This window comes from Oncorhynchus mykiss, chromosome 6 (assembly GCF_013265735.2).
Source record: "Oncorhynchus mykiss isolate Arlee chromosome 6, USDA_OmykA_1.1, whole genome shotgun sequence".
NCBI lineage: Eukaryota > Metazoa > Chordata > Actinopteri > Salmoniformes > Salmonidae > Oncorhynchus > Oncorhynchus mykiss.
Window position 1 is genome coordinate 6,981,063 of NC_048570.1, and position 15,923 is coordinate 6,996,985.

The window sequence follows — 15,923 nt, forward strand, 5'->3', positions numbered from 1 at the left end:
ACGACCAGAACATCCAAGGACTTGTTGTTGGAGTCTTCCGCAGATCAGAAGTCCACACACACCAACTCGAGGGGATCAGTCGTGATGATGTTCTCCAGTGGAGCTCTGGCCTCTGGCTCGGGGGCCTTACTGAACACACACCACTTGCAGGTCTTGACATACTCTCTCACATCCGACTCCAGACCATGCCAGAAGAACCTCTGTCTCGTCAAGTACAACGTCCGCTGTTGCCCCTGATGACCGGCTTCATTGTGGACACCCTTCAAAACTGTCGCCCTCATTGAGGTGGGTACTACATACTGGTACGTCTTCTTCTTTGACAGAAAACGTTTGGTAACGTGATATAGTACACCCATTTTCAGAGTGAGCTTCTCCCAGGTCTTCAGAATCCGCAGAGCCTCAAGTGGTTCATGGCCACATTCCCTCCTAGAAGGTCTACGGCCAGTGTCCACGTAGAAGACAACTCTGGCGTGAGCGTCATCCTGGCGCTGCTTTGATATCAGGTCATCACGGGATAGCACTCTCACATCTGACATCTCAGATGGCACCAGTGACTGAGGGAGCTGAGGCAGTAGCAGAGCACAGTTCTGTAGACCAGCCTCCTCTTGCGACCTCAGGACTGCTGACACCGCTTCCTTTGACAGAGAACCGGGAGAAGGATAGGAGGTAGTTTGGCAGTCCATGACAATTTCACAGACATCTGCCTCAATTGACGGTGAGCAGCTTTCGAGGTCGAATGGGTGGTTCGACCAGCGGAACACATCTTGCACCTTCTCAGCAAGTACTCCTGCACCTTCTTCCAGCAAGGCCTTGTATGGAACCCTTGTGATGCGGTGGAGAGCGCTCGGCTGCACAAATGGCTGTCTACTGAGTGCATCAGCAATTACATTTTTGGGACCGGGGATGTACTTGATGTCAAACTCGAATGGAGCGAGTTTAGCAACCCATCTCTGTTCACAGGCATCCAATTTGGGCTAGGACAGGATGTACGTTAATGGGTTGTTGTCTGTCCATACAGTAAAAGGCTTGCCCCTTAGCCAATGACTAAACTTTTCACAGATGGCTCAGCGTAAAGCAAAAAACTCTAACCTATGGGTAGGATACTTTGACTGTGCATAAGTAAATGATTTGCTAGCAAATGCTACGGGTCTGGCTGCAGACCCATCCTCTGGCACCTGGGAGAGGACAGCACCTAATCCATTACTAGATGCGTCTACAGACAGCAAGAAAGTTCTACTAAAATCAGGGTGGGCTAGCGTGACCTGATTGAGGAGAGCTTGTTTCAACTGACTAAAGGCCTGTTTGCACTCACCAGTCCAGTCTGCTGCTGTGAGTTTCCTATGTATTCCTCTTTTCCTCTTGCTTTTCCCATGGCGTGGTGCCTTCGTCCCAGTTGTCAGCCCATGCAGCGGCTTAGCGATGGTGGAGCACCCCTCAATGAAATGCTGGTAATAGCCTATCATTCCAAGAAAGGACATAATCTTGCCCTGGGAGGGCAAGTCCGTTTTATCCTCCATGAGAGCCTTCTCTGTCATCCCTGCAACAGCCTTCACTTTTTCTGGGTCTGTGGCCACACCTCCTTCACTGATGACATGCCCCAAGAACCGCACTGACCTCTTCATGAAATGGCATTTCATTGGAGACAATTTCAGATGATGGGCCTTGAGACGCTCATAAACTGACTCCAAGTGTTGCAATCCAAGTTTTTCAGTCGGGGCAAAAATCAGCACATCGTCCAGGTAGTATAGAAGGCTAGAATAATTTTGATCCCAGAAAATGCTCAACATCATCCTCATGAATGTAGCTGGGCTGTTGCATAGTCCTTGTGGAAGATATCCATATCCTTCTCCTGATCCTCCTCAACTGAGGCCACAGACCCCTGAATCCCTTCTACCACATCCCTCTCAACACCCCCCACTTGCACCCCATCACTCGTACCAGGCATCTTCTTCACTACCTGGGAGACTAGCCCCACCTGAACCCCATCACTCGTACCAGGCATCTCCTACACTACCTGGGAGATTAGCTCCACATGAACCCCCTCCTGAACCCCATCACTCGTACCAGGCATCTCCTCCACTACCTGGGAGACTAGCCCCACCTGAACCCCATCACCTGTACCAGGCTTCTCCTCCACTACCTGGGAGACTAGCCCCACCTGAACCCCATCACTCGTACCAGGCATCTCCTACACTACCTGGGAGATTAGCTCCACATGAACCCCCTCCTGTACCCCAGCACTCGTACTGGGCACCTCCTCACCAGTCTGAGGAAATGGCTGTTCAGATCCATCCTTACCTTCTACAACAATATTTTTCTGCTGCATAACATTCTCCTCTGGTACAAGTTGCAACTCCGTGCCCTCAACACGGACAACTTGTTCCTCAGCAACAGGTGCTTGTGGCTGTTCTACCGCTGTCGGCCCATCTCTCCCTACATCAGTGGGCCCAGTCCTTACGAGGACCACCTGCGCCCCTCCCTCTGCCTTCTCCCTTTCCGGGCAAGCATGTCGCTTATGGCCAACATCACCACACTCAAAACACAGTTGACTACCCGTACTAGCATAAGCCATATACAGTCTATTGTCATACTTGACTTAAACGATAACTCCAAAGTCTGCTCCGGTGAGTCCAAAAACATAAACACCTGTCGCCGAAACGACCTAACCTGTTTCAACTCCGGGTGTTTGAAACAACCTAACCTGTTTCAACTCCGGGTGTTTGAAACGACCTAACCTGTTTCAACTCCGGGTGTTTGAAACGACCTAACCTGTTTCAACGCCGGGTGATGAAACGACCTAACCTGTTTCAACGCCGGGTGTTTGAAACGACCTAACCTGTTTCAACGCCGGGTGATGAAACGACCTAACCTGTTTCAACGCCGGGTGTTTGAAACGACCTAACCTGTTTCAACGCCGGGTGTTTGAAACGACCTAACCTGTTTTAACTCCGGGTGTTTGAAACGACCTAACCTGTTTCAACGCCGGGTGTTTGAAACGACCTAACCTGTTTCAACGCCGGGTGATGAAACGACCTAACCTGTTTCAACGCCAGGTGTTTGAAACGACCTAACCTGTTTCAACGCCGGGTGATGAAACGACCTAACCTGTTTCAACGCCGGGTGTTTGAAACGACCTAACCTGTTTCAACGCCGGGTGTTTGAAACGACCTAACCTGTTTCAACTCCGGGTGTTTGAAACGACCTAACCTGTTTCAACGCCGGGTGATGAAACGACCTAACCTGTTTCAACACCGGGTGTTTGAAACGACCTAACCTGTTTCAACGCCGGGTGATGAAACGACCTAACCTGTTTCAACGCCGGGTGTTTGAAACGACCTAACCTGTTTCAACGCCGGGTGTTTGAAACGACCTAACCTGTTTTAACTCCGGGTGTTTGAAACGACCTAACCTGTTTCAACGCCGGGTGTTTGAAACGACCTAACCTGTTTCAACGCCGGGTGATGAAACGACCTAACCTGTTTCAACGCCAGGTGTTTGAAACGACCTAACCTGTTTCAACGCCGGGTGTTTGAAACGACCTAACCTGTTTCAACGCCGGGTGTTTGAAACGACCTAACCTGTTTCAACGCCGGGTGATGAAACGACCTAACCTGTTTCAACGCCGGGTGATGAAATGACCTAACCTGTTTCAACGCCGGGTGATGAAACGACCTAACCTGTTTCAACGCCGGGTGATGAAACGACCTAACCTGTTTCAACTCCGGGTGTTTGAAACGACCTAACCTGTTTCAATGCCGGGTGATTGAAACCCAACTGGACAATCTTAATTGAACTTGAGAACTTCCCAAACCGCAATAACTCGCGCTCCAACAGCTCATTGGGTATAAACGGCGGTACATTCGAAATCGTTACCCTTGTTGACGGAGAGAAAAGCGGCGTAACTTGAATAAACATTCCTTTAAGAAGTACGCCATGCTCAACCATACGATCTACAAGACTCTCTTCTTTAAGAAGTACACCATGCTCAACCATACGATCTACAAGACTCTCTTCTTTGAGAAGTACACCATGCTCAACCATACGATCTACAAGACACTCTTCTTTAACCTGTTAGATCTCTAGGGGCGCTATTTCATTTTTGGATAAAAAACGTTCCCGTTTTAAGCGCGATATTTTGTCACGAAAAGATGCTCGACTATGCATATTCTTTCAGTTTCAGAATCTGCAAAGATTTTGTCTGTAAGTGCCCCAGAACTCATTCTACAGGCGAAACCAAGATGATGCATCAACCAGGAATTAGCAGAATTTCTGAAGCTCTGTTTTCCATTGTCTCCTTATATGGCTGTGATTGCGCAAGGAATGAGCCTACACTTTCTGTCGTTCGCCCAAGGTCTTAGCAGCATTGTGACGTATTTGTAGGCATATCATTGGAAGATTGACCATAAGAGACTACATTTTCCAAGTGTCCGCCTGGTGTCCTGCGTGGAATTCGGTGCGCAATTGCCAGCTGCTCGTACCTTTCCATTTGATATAGGGGAGAAACCATGTGTCCAAGAACGATGTATCAATGAAGAGATATGTGAAAAACACCTTGATGATTGATTCTAAACAACGTTTGCCATGTTTTCAGTCGATATTATGGAGTTAATTTGGAAAAAAGTTCGCGTTTTGAGGACTGAATTTTCTGATTTTTTTTGGTAGCCAAATGTGATGTATAAAACGGAGCTATTTCTAATACACAAAGAATCTTTTTGGAAAAACTGAGCATCTGCTATCTAACTGAGAGTATCCTCATTGAAAACATCAGAAGTTCTTCAAAGGTAAATGATTTTATTTGAAGGCTTTTATGTTTTTGTTGAAATGTTGCGTGCTGGATGCTAACGCTAATGCTAACGCTAAATGCTAACGCTAAATGCTAACGCTAAATGCTAACGCTAAATGCTAACGCTAGCTAGCTACTTTTACACAAATGATTGTTTTCCTATGGTTGAGAAGCATATTTTGAAAATCTGAGATGACAGTGTTGTTTACAAAAGGCTAAGCTTGAGAGATGGCATATTTATTTCATTTCATTTGCGATTTTCATGAATAGTTAACGTTGTGTTATGCTAATGAGCTTGCTGATAGATTTACACAATCCTGGATACAGGGGTTTTTTCATAGCTAAACGTGACGCAGAAAACGGAGCGATTTGTCCTAAACAAATAATCTTTCAGGAAAAACTGAACATTTGCTATCTGAGAGTCTCCTCATTGAAAACATCTGAAGTTCTTCAAAGGTAAATGATTTTATTTGAATGCTTTTCTGTTTTTTTGTGTAAATGTTGCCAGCTGAATGCTAATGCTAAATGCTACGTTAGGCATCAATACTGTTACACAAATGCTTGTTTTGCAATGGTTGAGAAGCATATTTTGAAAATCTGAGATGACAGTGTTGTTAACAAAAGGCTAAGCTTGAGAGCTAGCATATTTATTTCATTTCATTTGCGATTTTCATGAATAGTTAACGTTGCGTTATGGTAATGAGCTTGAGTCTGTATTCACGATCCCGGATCCGGGATGGGGAGACCAGAAAGGTTAAGAAGTACGCCATGCTCAACCATACGATCTACAAGACTCTCTTCTTTAAGAAGTACACCATGCTCAACCATACGATCTACAAACACTCTTCTTTAAGAAGTATGCCATGCTCAACCATACGATCTACAAGACACTCTTCTTTAAGAAGTACGCCATGCTCAACCATACGATCTACAAGACACTCTTCTTTAAGAAGTACGCCATGCTCAACCATACGATCTACAAGACTCTCTTCTTTAAGAAGTACGCCATGCTCAACCATACGATCTACAAACACTCTTCTTTAAGAAGTATGCCATGCTCAACCATACGATCTACAAGACACTCTTCTTTAAGAAGTACGCCATGCTCAACCATACGATCTACAAGACTCTCTTCTTTAAGAAGTACGCCATGCTCAACCATACGATCAACAAGACGCTCTTCTTTAAGAAGTACACCATGCTCAACCATACGATCTACAAGACTCTCTTCTTTAAGCAAAACCACCACCCGTTTATTCATCCGTGACGCATAAGCAACATTCTCATATCCCACCTTCTCTCCTACGGCGACCAGAATCTCCTCCACAGTGACAGTAGCTTCAGTAACACACCTGAAGCCGTGCTGAAGTGACAGGGACGGCATCCCCATGTGGGTCGCCACCCCCGCCAAAGCCAATTTCAACACGAAAAACAATGTACTTAATTCTACCACAACAACTAAATAAAAATACTGATAACCTCAATGATGCATAGGAAGAGAAAAAAGACACCACCAAGAAAAATAAATGTAAAAGAAAAAGCAGGATATGTAACTCTACACAACACTCACTCATACAATTCCCAGCATGCACCAAACACTCTCAGCATGCAGAGAGAGATTGTCCAGACAGAATGTTTTAACACTCTTGATTTGACCACCAGAGAAGAGAAAGAAAACTGTTATGAGCTGAACAATATGCCAGTGGAAAGGAGGACCGTACCAGGTGACCCAATTGTGGTTTGTGACTATTATGATTTCCCATATCAGCCAATTCAGTTGCAGTAATTCGGTTACAGATTTCTTGGTAATTCCACTAGCATTTTGGTAACGGAATTACGAATTTTAATCACTTAATAATTCACCCAAAAAATATACATCAGAAAAATCACTAGAACTAATTGTTAGCCCCACCATTACTTCTGTGAACTTTCATTATCCCCCTCCTCACAATGACAAATGTGAAAATATCTTGAAGTTATGTGGGTTTTTGGTAACGGAATTACAAGGCACAAGGTAATATTTCTGAAACTTAAAGAAGGTTAATGATTTCTCCAAAACCAAATGTAAGTGTTGATATTAGTAGTCAGGGGTCTTTATGTCAACATGATTCTGTTTTTATGTAGTTCTGATATTGGATATTGGACCTTTTTAGACTTTTTCTGGTGATGTTTTCTAAGATCCCTTTTCCATCTGTTGACCCAGAAATCAAAGCCTTCACTGGTTGAAAAATGTATCTAGAATTACATTTACCAAAAATATACACTCTTAGATTTCATTTGACACCCAATTACACATGCTCCTATGAACGATGCGTTGGTGCTCAAATCAAATCAAATTTTACTCTTCACAACACATGGTTAGCAAATGTTATTGCGACTGTAGCGAAATGCTTGTGCTTCTAGTTCTGAAAGTACAGCAATATCTAACAAGTAATATCTAACAATTTCACAACCAATACCTAATAGACATTCATTTTACATGGAAATGCCTTACTGTAACTCTAGAGATACTATCCAGCCCCAACTAGTAATAAAGTGGTCAGGGTGGTTGCTACTGGCCTCTCCAGCTTCAGCCTGAATCCCACCCATGATGAGAGGAGGTTTACTGGACACACAGGGAGAAACTACAGTCTGAATCACACCCATGATGAGAGGAGGTTTACTGGACACACAGGGAGAAACTACAGTCTGAATCACACCCATGATGAGAGGAGGTTTACTGGACACACAGGGAGAAACTACAGTCTGAATCACACCCATGATGAGAGGAGATTTACTGGACATACAGGGAGAAACTACAGTCTGATGACTGATGAGACTACCTTTAAGGCTTAAGGGTTTGGTTAATGTTAGGGTTAAGGTTAGAGTCCTTTTTAAGTTTTGGCCAGATGGGCTGTCAATGGGATGTTGGTCAGAAAAGTCCATTTAGTCTTTCCCTTCTCAAACCTGTCCCCTAACCAGTTCATATCATGTATTCCACCACCAGCACACCTGATTCACTAATCAGAGGTTTGGATGATTAGTTGACCAGTGGTACAAAGTGGACTGGATCTAGGTGAACTATGTGGAGAGTCTTCCAGGGACAGTACAGTACAGACTGAGAAGCTAACAACAGTGAAGTTTACTCAACTCATTCAAACTATAATGAATATTGTTTAGAGAGAAGATCTGCACAAGGGCATAAAGTTTAAGATATAGCAAGAGAGGACAATATGGTGCAAGGTTGCCAAAGTGGAATCAAAAGTCATAGGCCTAATCATCAATCAAATATGAAATATAAAACCAAAATATAATCTACATATAAAGACAACATGTCATCTACATGTGTTATAGAATAGCTCCCTTCTCACATCCCAGGTCATGTTTGGACTGGAACGTGACAACTCAACGGGCTATGCGCATCTCCCCAATAGCCTACAGACAACTTTCCTGAGTGCAATGTCATTAATGTGACCGATATGTACAGTATAATAAGCATAGTGAAGAAGGAAAAGATCCCACCTCTGACGCACAGCAGAGACATCGCTGCTGAGATTTCCCCTGGAGCAAGAGTCCCTCAATAATTTAAAAACAGTCATTGCGTTACAATGAATGTCCTCCCCAAACGCTTGTTGCATCGTGAACTATCCTCCCAGTCCCTTGGGAGTTCAGCGGATGGATGATGCGCCTCTGCCATTTATTTGGATGAGAAGTTGGACGAACGCTCCTCCAGCTCACGATACGAAATGGTGGAGAACTACAGTGTGGTGATGTGTCGTTCACGAACGAACGGCTCTTTTTGAACGGTTCTTTTTGTTGAACCTCGGGAACCGAATTGCATCGGTGAAAGAGCCATTCCTCTGTCTCTATGATTTGCAAACTGCTACTACTGCTTGTTGAGATCAGAACAACGTTTTTCTGTAGATAAATTACAACATCATTATCTAAAGGGGGTGAATCCTCACTGCAGAAACAATAAATAGTGGGGAGAGAGTTGTGATTGTATGTTTGTTTGTACAGTTATGGCTGTAATGTTATTATTTTGTATTCTCACTAAACACCCACATTTGTATTTGTGTGGGAAATGTTTGTAGGCTATGGTTGCTGTTTGTATTTCATTGAACTTTAGGCCCATACAAAGACAAATCACACAACATAGAATTCCAAATAACCTTTGGCAAAAATACACGAAATAAAAGTCAAGTGAAAATAGTTATTAATGACTTGATCAATTATGAGTAGCTAAACATTATCGACTTTTGGACACTGATGCGCAGGAGAACCCCTAGCTGTCAATCAAGCAGGCGCGGTGAACGGATTATGACGCTCAAGCGTTCCAAATGACGCAACAATACAGCTCCAGACCAGAGAAAGTTAATGCCGAGGATATTATTCGGTTCAACACTAAAACTGAGGTTTGACACGTGTGATTTGAGGTGAGTCAAATATTTACAAAAGTTTACAATACATTAACCATCCGCTTCGTTATTTCTGTTGCTATCAATCACTCCATCTGTATCTACTCTTCTGTCTGTCTGTCGGACTATCTGAATTGTCTGTGTACTGTCTAGCCAGCATATGCCAGAAAGGTTCTTTCACATAGGCTCATATTCACAAAGTCTCATAGAAGGAGTGCTGATCAATAATCAGTTTGGTCTTTTAAATTAAACTGAATACGTTTTGATGGACAGGAGGCAACCTGATCCTAGATCAGCACTCCTACCCTGAAACACTTTGTGAACACAATCCAGGTGTACTGTGATGAGATATTATTATATTAGTTGTGCTGATGCATGATGGGTTGTAGGCTAGAGCTTGAGGACTCAACTCTGAAGACTGTTTCTGAATTCACTGACCTGGTGAGTAAATGTTGTGTACAATGGCACCATCTAGTGACAGAAACATAGAAACACACATTGTTGCTGAACGAAGGCATCTCTTTATTTTCCAGAAATAAAACGTGTAGACCTTTCCTGAAGTCTCTGACGAGATGGACACCTCTTCTTCTTCTGGACGATCTCCGTCTCCTACTGGGACTGTCTTCTTACCCCCTCCTATCATGTGGAACAGTCTGTAAGTCATTCATCACATAACCTAGCTCTGGTACAGGGCATTATGTGCGGCTTGCTGAAGGAAGGCTCAGTGTCTGCAAGCTGTACGTAACGTCCTGGACCAGAGTGACACATTACCCACCTCTGGCCATCATGGACAGTCAACTCATCACATTCACGTACTGTAAGTCACAGTTGTGTGATTTGTGTTATTAAAGTATTAATTGATTATTATTAAAGTATTAAAGTATTATTAATTGAGCAGAAGTTAAATTATTATTTTAATATTGTAGTAAATTGTCTGAGTTCACTTCCTAAATAATGTGTTGACATTCCTTTGCTCCCAGCTACAAGCAGGCAGAGATGGAGGTTTACTTCCCGAGAGAAGAGAAGAAGACCTGTACAGAGAAGGAAGCCCACATGCTTGAGTTGATGGGGAAGGATCGAACGATCCGAAATCAGAAGAAGGAGATGGGAAGACTTCAAGTGTGCCTCTGGGAGGAGGAAAAGAAGAAGAGGAATGGTGGAACAGAGAAGGACAAGATCATTGAACAATTAGAGTCTGAGACAGACCATCTCCGAGCCCTTTTAAAAGACGAAAAGAGGAGAAGAAGAGTAGAAAGGGGTATCATGAAAGAGTGGAAGGCTGGGATCCTGAGACTGAGGGAGGCAGAGAGCCAGAGGGAGGCAGAGAGCCAGAGGGAGGCAGAGAGCCAGAGGGAGGAAGAGAGCCAGAGAGAGGCAGAGAGAGAGAGAGATGCAGAGAGAGAGAGAGAGGCGGAGAGACAGAGAGAAGCAGAGAGACAGAGAGAGGCAGAGAGCCAGAGGGAGGCAGAGAGCCAGAGAGATGCAGAAAGACAGAGAGAAGCAGAGAGACAGAGAGAAGCAGAGAGACAGAGGGAGGCAGAGAGAGAGAGGGAAGCAGAGAGACAGAGGGAGGCAGAGAGACAGAGAGAAGCAGAGAGACAGAGAGAAGCAGAGAGACAGAGGGAAGCAGAGAGAGCCACAGAAGCAATGGAGTACCAGAGAAAACTGCAGGAGATCCACAGACTCAAACAACTGCTGGATCTACTGATGGTGGACCTACAACTGGCCCACGTAAGACATGTCATTGTTATTATTAAAAGGCAGTGTATATTTACCCAGCTGAAAATGAATAGTGGCAGACAGCGGTACGCTAACCCAATGTTAACTTTTATTCCTTTCCTTAACCCTTACCTTAACCTCACTGAAACTATACCTAACCTTTACCTTAACCCAACCCTAGGTCCTGAACCTAACCTTCATTTATCTCAACCCCTATGCCTTTCTTCTGCCGGTTGAATATCCACTTCCTTATTAACGTCATTACTGTTGTTGTTGTTGATAACTGTATCTGTGCAGGTTGTAAATAGTTGCATTAGTGAAGCATCATTTGTAGGAGTAATTTCTACAAGCATAAACATCAGAGGCAACATTGTTGTAACATCACACAAATTGTAACAGGAATTTCTCAAACCCCTAACTGAATGGGCAAGAAGGTTGTGTGTTTGTATTTGTACACATTGTGGACATAATTGATTCCATAAAATGTCTCATAATTTCTTCAAACCATGTCAATACATTAATTGACAATGAATTGTCCAGATGAATTGATCAACATGACCCTGCTATTGATGTTGTCCAGTGTTTGATTCAATTACCTAGCTCTAGGTTGTATTTCTGTGTATCATTCTCTGCAAATCCTTTGAAAGTATGTCTTGGTAATAGATTATCACTAATTTAACCTTTTAAAATGAAGCAAGAGATTGAGAGATTGAGGCTATGGCAGAAAGTCATGGAGGAGCAGCGACCAAGACTGGCCTGGAACAACAAACCTATTGAAACAGGAAGAGAGAGGGAAAGAGAGAGGGAAAAAGAGAGAGAAAGGGAAATGGAAAGTGAGAGAAAAGCAGAATTGGAAAAACAAGAAATGAAGAAGAAAGTGGAACAGGCAGAAGAAACGATAAAAGCGTTAGAACGAGAGATTGAGAGATTGAAAGAGATTGAGAAGGAAATCATATTTGAAAGAGAAAGAGACATGCGTATTGCAGAGAATGAGAAAGTCAAACTGGTCAACGAAAAGGTAAAAGAGTTAGAGAGAGAGAGGTTGAGAGACTGAAAGAAGAGATTAGATTGAAAGACGAGACTGAACCAGAGAGACCATTTGATAGAGACAGAGAGAGAGAAAATGATTGGAGACGAAGTGAAGAGGAGATGAAAAATAGAGTGGAGAGAGAGATGGAGATGGAGACAGCCCTCATCAATGACAAAAATACGTCTGAATTGGAGGAAGTCTTCAAGAAAATCAAGGAACAGCAGATAGAATTAGAAAATATGGAAACAGACAAATATAAATGGAAACAGAACCAAATGGACATGGAGGAGAAGATGGAGGGTGAGCACAACAAACAGAAAGAGGTAGAAAGAAAGAGAATGGAGAAAATACCAAAACAGAGACAAGAAGAAGATGAGAAGAAGAAGGAGATGGAGAGAGAAGAAGAAGAGGAGAGACGCAAACAGAAGCACATAGAGATGGAAGAGGAAGAAAGAGAGAGGGAGAAAGAGAGACAGAGACAGATCAAAAGAAAGATAATGGAAAAGAGACAAAAACATATCGAAAGAGAAGAAGAGAGACAGAAAGAGATTGAAAGAGAGAATGAAGAAGAAAGATGTAAACAGAAGAAAATAGAGATGGAAGAGAAAGAAAGAGAAGAAGAGAGACAGAGAGAGATTGAAAGAGAGCACGAAGAAGAAAGATGTAAACAGAAGCAAATAGAGATGGAAGAGGAAGAACGAGAGAGGGAGAAGAGACAGAGAGAGATCAAAAGAAAGATAATGGAAAAGAGACAAAAACATATCGAAAGAAAAGAAGAGAGACAGAAAGAGATTGAAAGAGAGCACGAAGAAGAAAGATGTAAACAGAAGCAAATAGAGATGGAAGAGGAAGAACGAGAGAGGGAGAAAGAGAGACAGAGAGAGATCAAAAGAAAGAGAATGGAGAAGAGACAGAAAAACATGGAAAGAGAAGTGAGACAGAAAGAGATTGAAAGAGAGAATGAAGAACAACTATTTAAACAGAAGCAAATAGAGATGGAAGAGGAAGAAAGAGAAGAAGAGAGACAGAGAGAGATCAAAAGAGAGAATGAAGAAGAAAGATGTCAACAGAAGCAAATAGAGATGGAAGAGGAAGAAAGAGAAGAAGAGAGACAGAGAGCGATCGAAGAGAAAGAGAGACAGAGAGAGATTGGAGAGAAAGAAAGACGACAACAGCAAGAGGAGAGAAAGATCATGTTTGAGAGTGATCAAGAAGAAGAAAATATATGGAAACAGAAGCAAATTGACATGGAGGAGGGAAGAGAGAGGGAGAACAAGAGACAGAGAGAGATAGAAGAGATACACAGACGACAACAACAAGAGGAGAGACAGAAACAAAAGGAGAAGGAGAAAGAAAGGGAGAAAGACAATGACAATCAGAGAGAGATGGAATTAAAAGATCAGCAACAGAAAGAGATGGAGAAAGAAAAGATGATTATGAGAGAAAGGGAGGAAGCAGGAAGCAGAAAGGAGGGGCAGAATTTTTTGGGGGGGGAAATTGAGGGACAGAATGAACTGGAGATAGAACAGGAGAGAGAGATGGAAGAAAAGCAGGAAGTGATTAAGGAAGCAGAGGAAGAGTACAGGGAAAGAGAAGAGAGAGGAAAGGAAGTAAGCATGAAGAAACATGTAGTAGTTAATGTTAAAGCAAAAGCACGGGAAGTCTTCAATAGGCGTAAAGAGAGGAGGTTAGAAGTGTTGAAGGGGGAGCGAGAACACATAGAAAGAGGACAACAAATCAGGAGGGAGAAGGAGGAAAGACGGCTGGAGATGGAAAGAAAACAGGAGAGGGCAAGACAACAAGAGGAGCAGGATAAAAAACGAGAGATTGAAATTGCTAGACAGAAAGAAATGTTGAGACTAAGAGAGGAGGAGAGGCAGAGAGAGGAAGAGAGAGAGGAGGAGAGAAAGAAAGCCATTAAATGCCTTTTATCTTTAATCAGAGAGAGAGAAAAAATAATACAGGCAAAAAAAAGAGAGGAGATGGTGGAAGAGGAAAGAAGGGAGATCCTTGAGTACAAGAGGGGTGACTTAGAGGAGGAGGAAAAAGAAGATGACAAGGAGGACATTCTCCCACCCGATAAAAGTATCCGAAGGAGAGCCGTGGGCTGGGTGAATAAAAAATGGGAGAAGAGGAACCTCAGAAAGATAGAGAGAACGTATCAGAGAGAGGCTGAGGAGGGCCATAAGATCGTCCACATAGGTAAGACCTGTTTTCCCTCTACTTATGACATTATCCTCTTTAGTCTCCTCTACACACATAAGTTCCACACCAGTCATCATGTCGCATCATTGTTTCAATATAAAACTACTGTCCAAAGAATATGTTAGCTGACATGGCTCATTGAGTGACTGACTGACATAACAAGAAAAATACTGCTGATAACAACCACGTTTTTAAATGGTACCTTGTGTCATCTACTAGTCTAACTCTCAAGACTAAGTAGAGACCCAGAAAGAGTTCCTAAAAACACACACACAAAAACGTGTTTTGGGGGGATCCGGGGGCTACTAGTGGCCATGGGGCCCTAAGCGATCACATAAGCCCTGGCACTATACAAAGAATAGGTGCCATTCTGGACACATGTTCAACTTAGGGCCAGGTCAATTTGGGATGGGGATTATTGCACTTAATTCACAAATTCCATGCCTTGCTCAACTGAAAAGAGTAAATAATCAGTGAGATCCAATTGTGTTTTCTATTCTTCATTCCCTGTGTCCATTACATTTAAGTTGATACCAGATCCACTAAGTTGAATGTGAACTCTACTTCTTCTCCCCTCCCAGCCATCCCTGGACACACAAGGCTAACATCCACCATGACCCGGGCAGAGAGAGAGAGGGAGAAGAGGAAGGAGCTGCTGAAGGCTGAGGAGAGAAGGAAGAAGATGGAGGATTTCAATAAGCAGTGGAGAGAGCGGTCCCTGCTTAAAAAACAGACTCATCAACAACTGAAGGAGGAGAGGGAGAGGATGAAGGAAAACTACCTGGAGCAGATGAATCTGGAGGCTGATGCTCAAATCAACACCCGGTGTCTAACCACCCAACACAGCCACGATTACAACCACGGTCAGGAGTTGCCCGGGTGGGCCAATGGCCAACAAGTAAGCCAAGAGCCCACTGGATCTGCTGATGGCCACCAGGAAAGGCCAAGGAGGCAACAGGCATGGGCAGAGAACCAGGAGGGGAGTTCAGAGAACCAGCAGGAGGGGCCAGAGAACCATCAGGGGGGGCCAGACAGCCAGCAGCTAGAAGCTCCAGAAGAGGCTGAAACATCAGAGCGAATATCCAAGACAAAGAAAAAGCCAAGCATCTGGAAGAAAATTAGGATGAGGTAAAGAATGTTTAAACATCTATTCATGTTTTACACTGTTAATATACATGTCATCACTTTAAAAAGTGACATTATCCAAATGTGAGGGTTTAGTGTACATGCAACACACATGTAAATATATAGATACTTACCTGTCTCTGTGATGTCTTACAGCCTTCCTGACGTGCTGTCTGCCTAGAGCTGGAACTCGATGAAGCCACAGTTCCACTAATGTTACGTTGGTAATTAAAAGTGTCGCCCAATAATTCCTCCTCCTCTTTAAGTCATCGAGCCACATTTCCTCCTCAAAACATTATAGTCTCCTCAAGCCAGCAAGTATCCTCTTTATCAGGCAACAAACCATCGAAGGTCAGTGACCCTCCTCCCAAGAACAGAGACTCTCATCTGTATCCTAGTTAAATTCATCTCTGCTTACCACCTCTACAGTCCTAGAAAATATCCCAAAAATGGAAATAGTTTCAACAGAAGTCCTCCCCTCAGACCAGTGGCTCCACAGACCAGAGTTTCTCATCTGTATTCAAAGTTGAATGCAACTCTGATCATTTCCACCACCTCTCCTGTTAAGGGGAGGTTCTGAAAAGGAGGTCTGGGAGGAGGTCTGCAGGTAGCCTGGACCGGACCGGTAGCAGCTAAGTTGCTGGCTCCATCCCCGGGCAGAGCT

At 43.5% G+C, this 15,923-nt stretch overlaps 1 protein-coding gene across 1 annotated transcript; it reads left to right on the top strand.

Annotated features, from left to right (window-relative positions):
* The first annotated feature begins 13,425 nt into the window (after window positions 1-13,425).
* On the top strand, window positions 13,426-15,709 carry LOC118964823 (golgin subfamily A member 6-like protein 6). Its single transcript, XM_036979310.1, has 3 exons — window positions 13,426-14,131; window positions 14,716-15,262; window positions 15,416-15,709. Exons 1-3 carry the CDS (start codon window positions 13,468-13,470, stop codon window positions 15,438-15,440), a joined length of 1,236 nt encoding a protein of 411 aa, XP_036835205.1. The 5' UTR covers window positions 13,426-13,467; the 3' UTR covers window positions 15,441-15,709.
* The last annotated feature ends 214 nt before the right edge of the window (window positions 15,710-15,923 follow it).

Excerpts from the sequence above, each read along its gene's own strand:
- LOC118964823 (XM_036979310.1), top strand. The coding sequence starts at position 13,468 with ATGGAAGAAAAGCAGGAAGTGATTAAGGAAGCAGAGGAAGAGTACAGG. Across the intron at positions 14,132-14,715 it reads CCATAAGATCGTCCACATAG|CCATCCCTGGACACACAAGG; the intron begins GTAAGACCTGTT and ends CTCCCCTCCCAG. Across the intron at positions 15,263-15,415 it reads TGGAAGAAAATTAGGATGAG|CCTTCCTGACGTGCTGTCTG; the intron begins GTAAAGAATGTT and ends GATGTCTTACAG.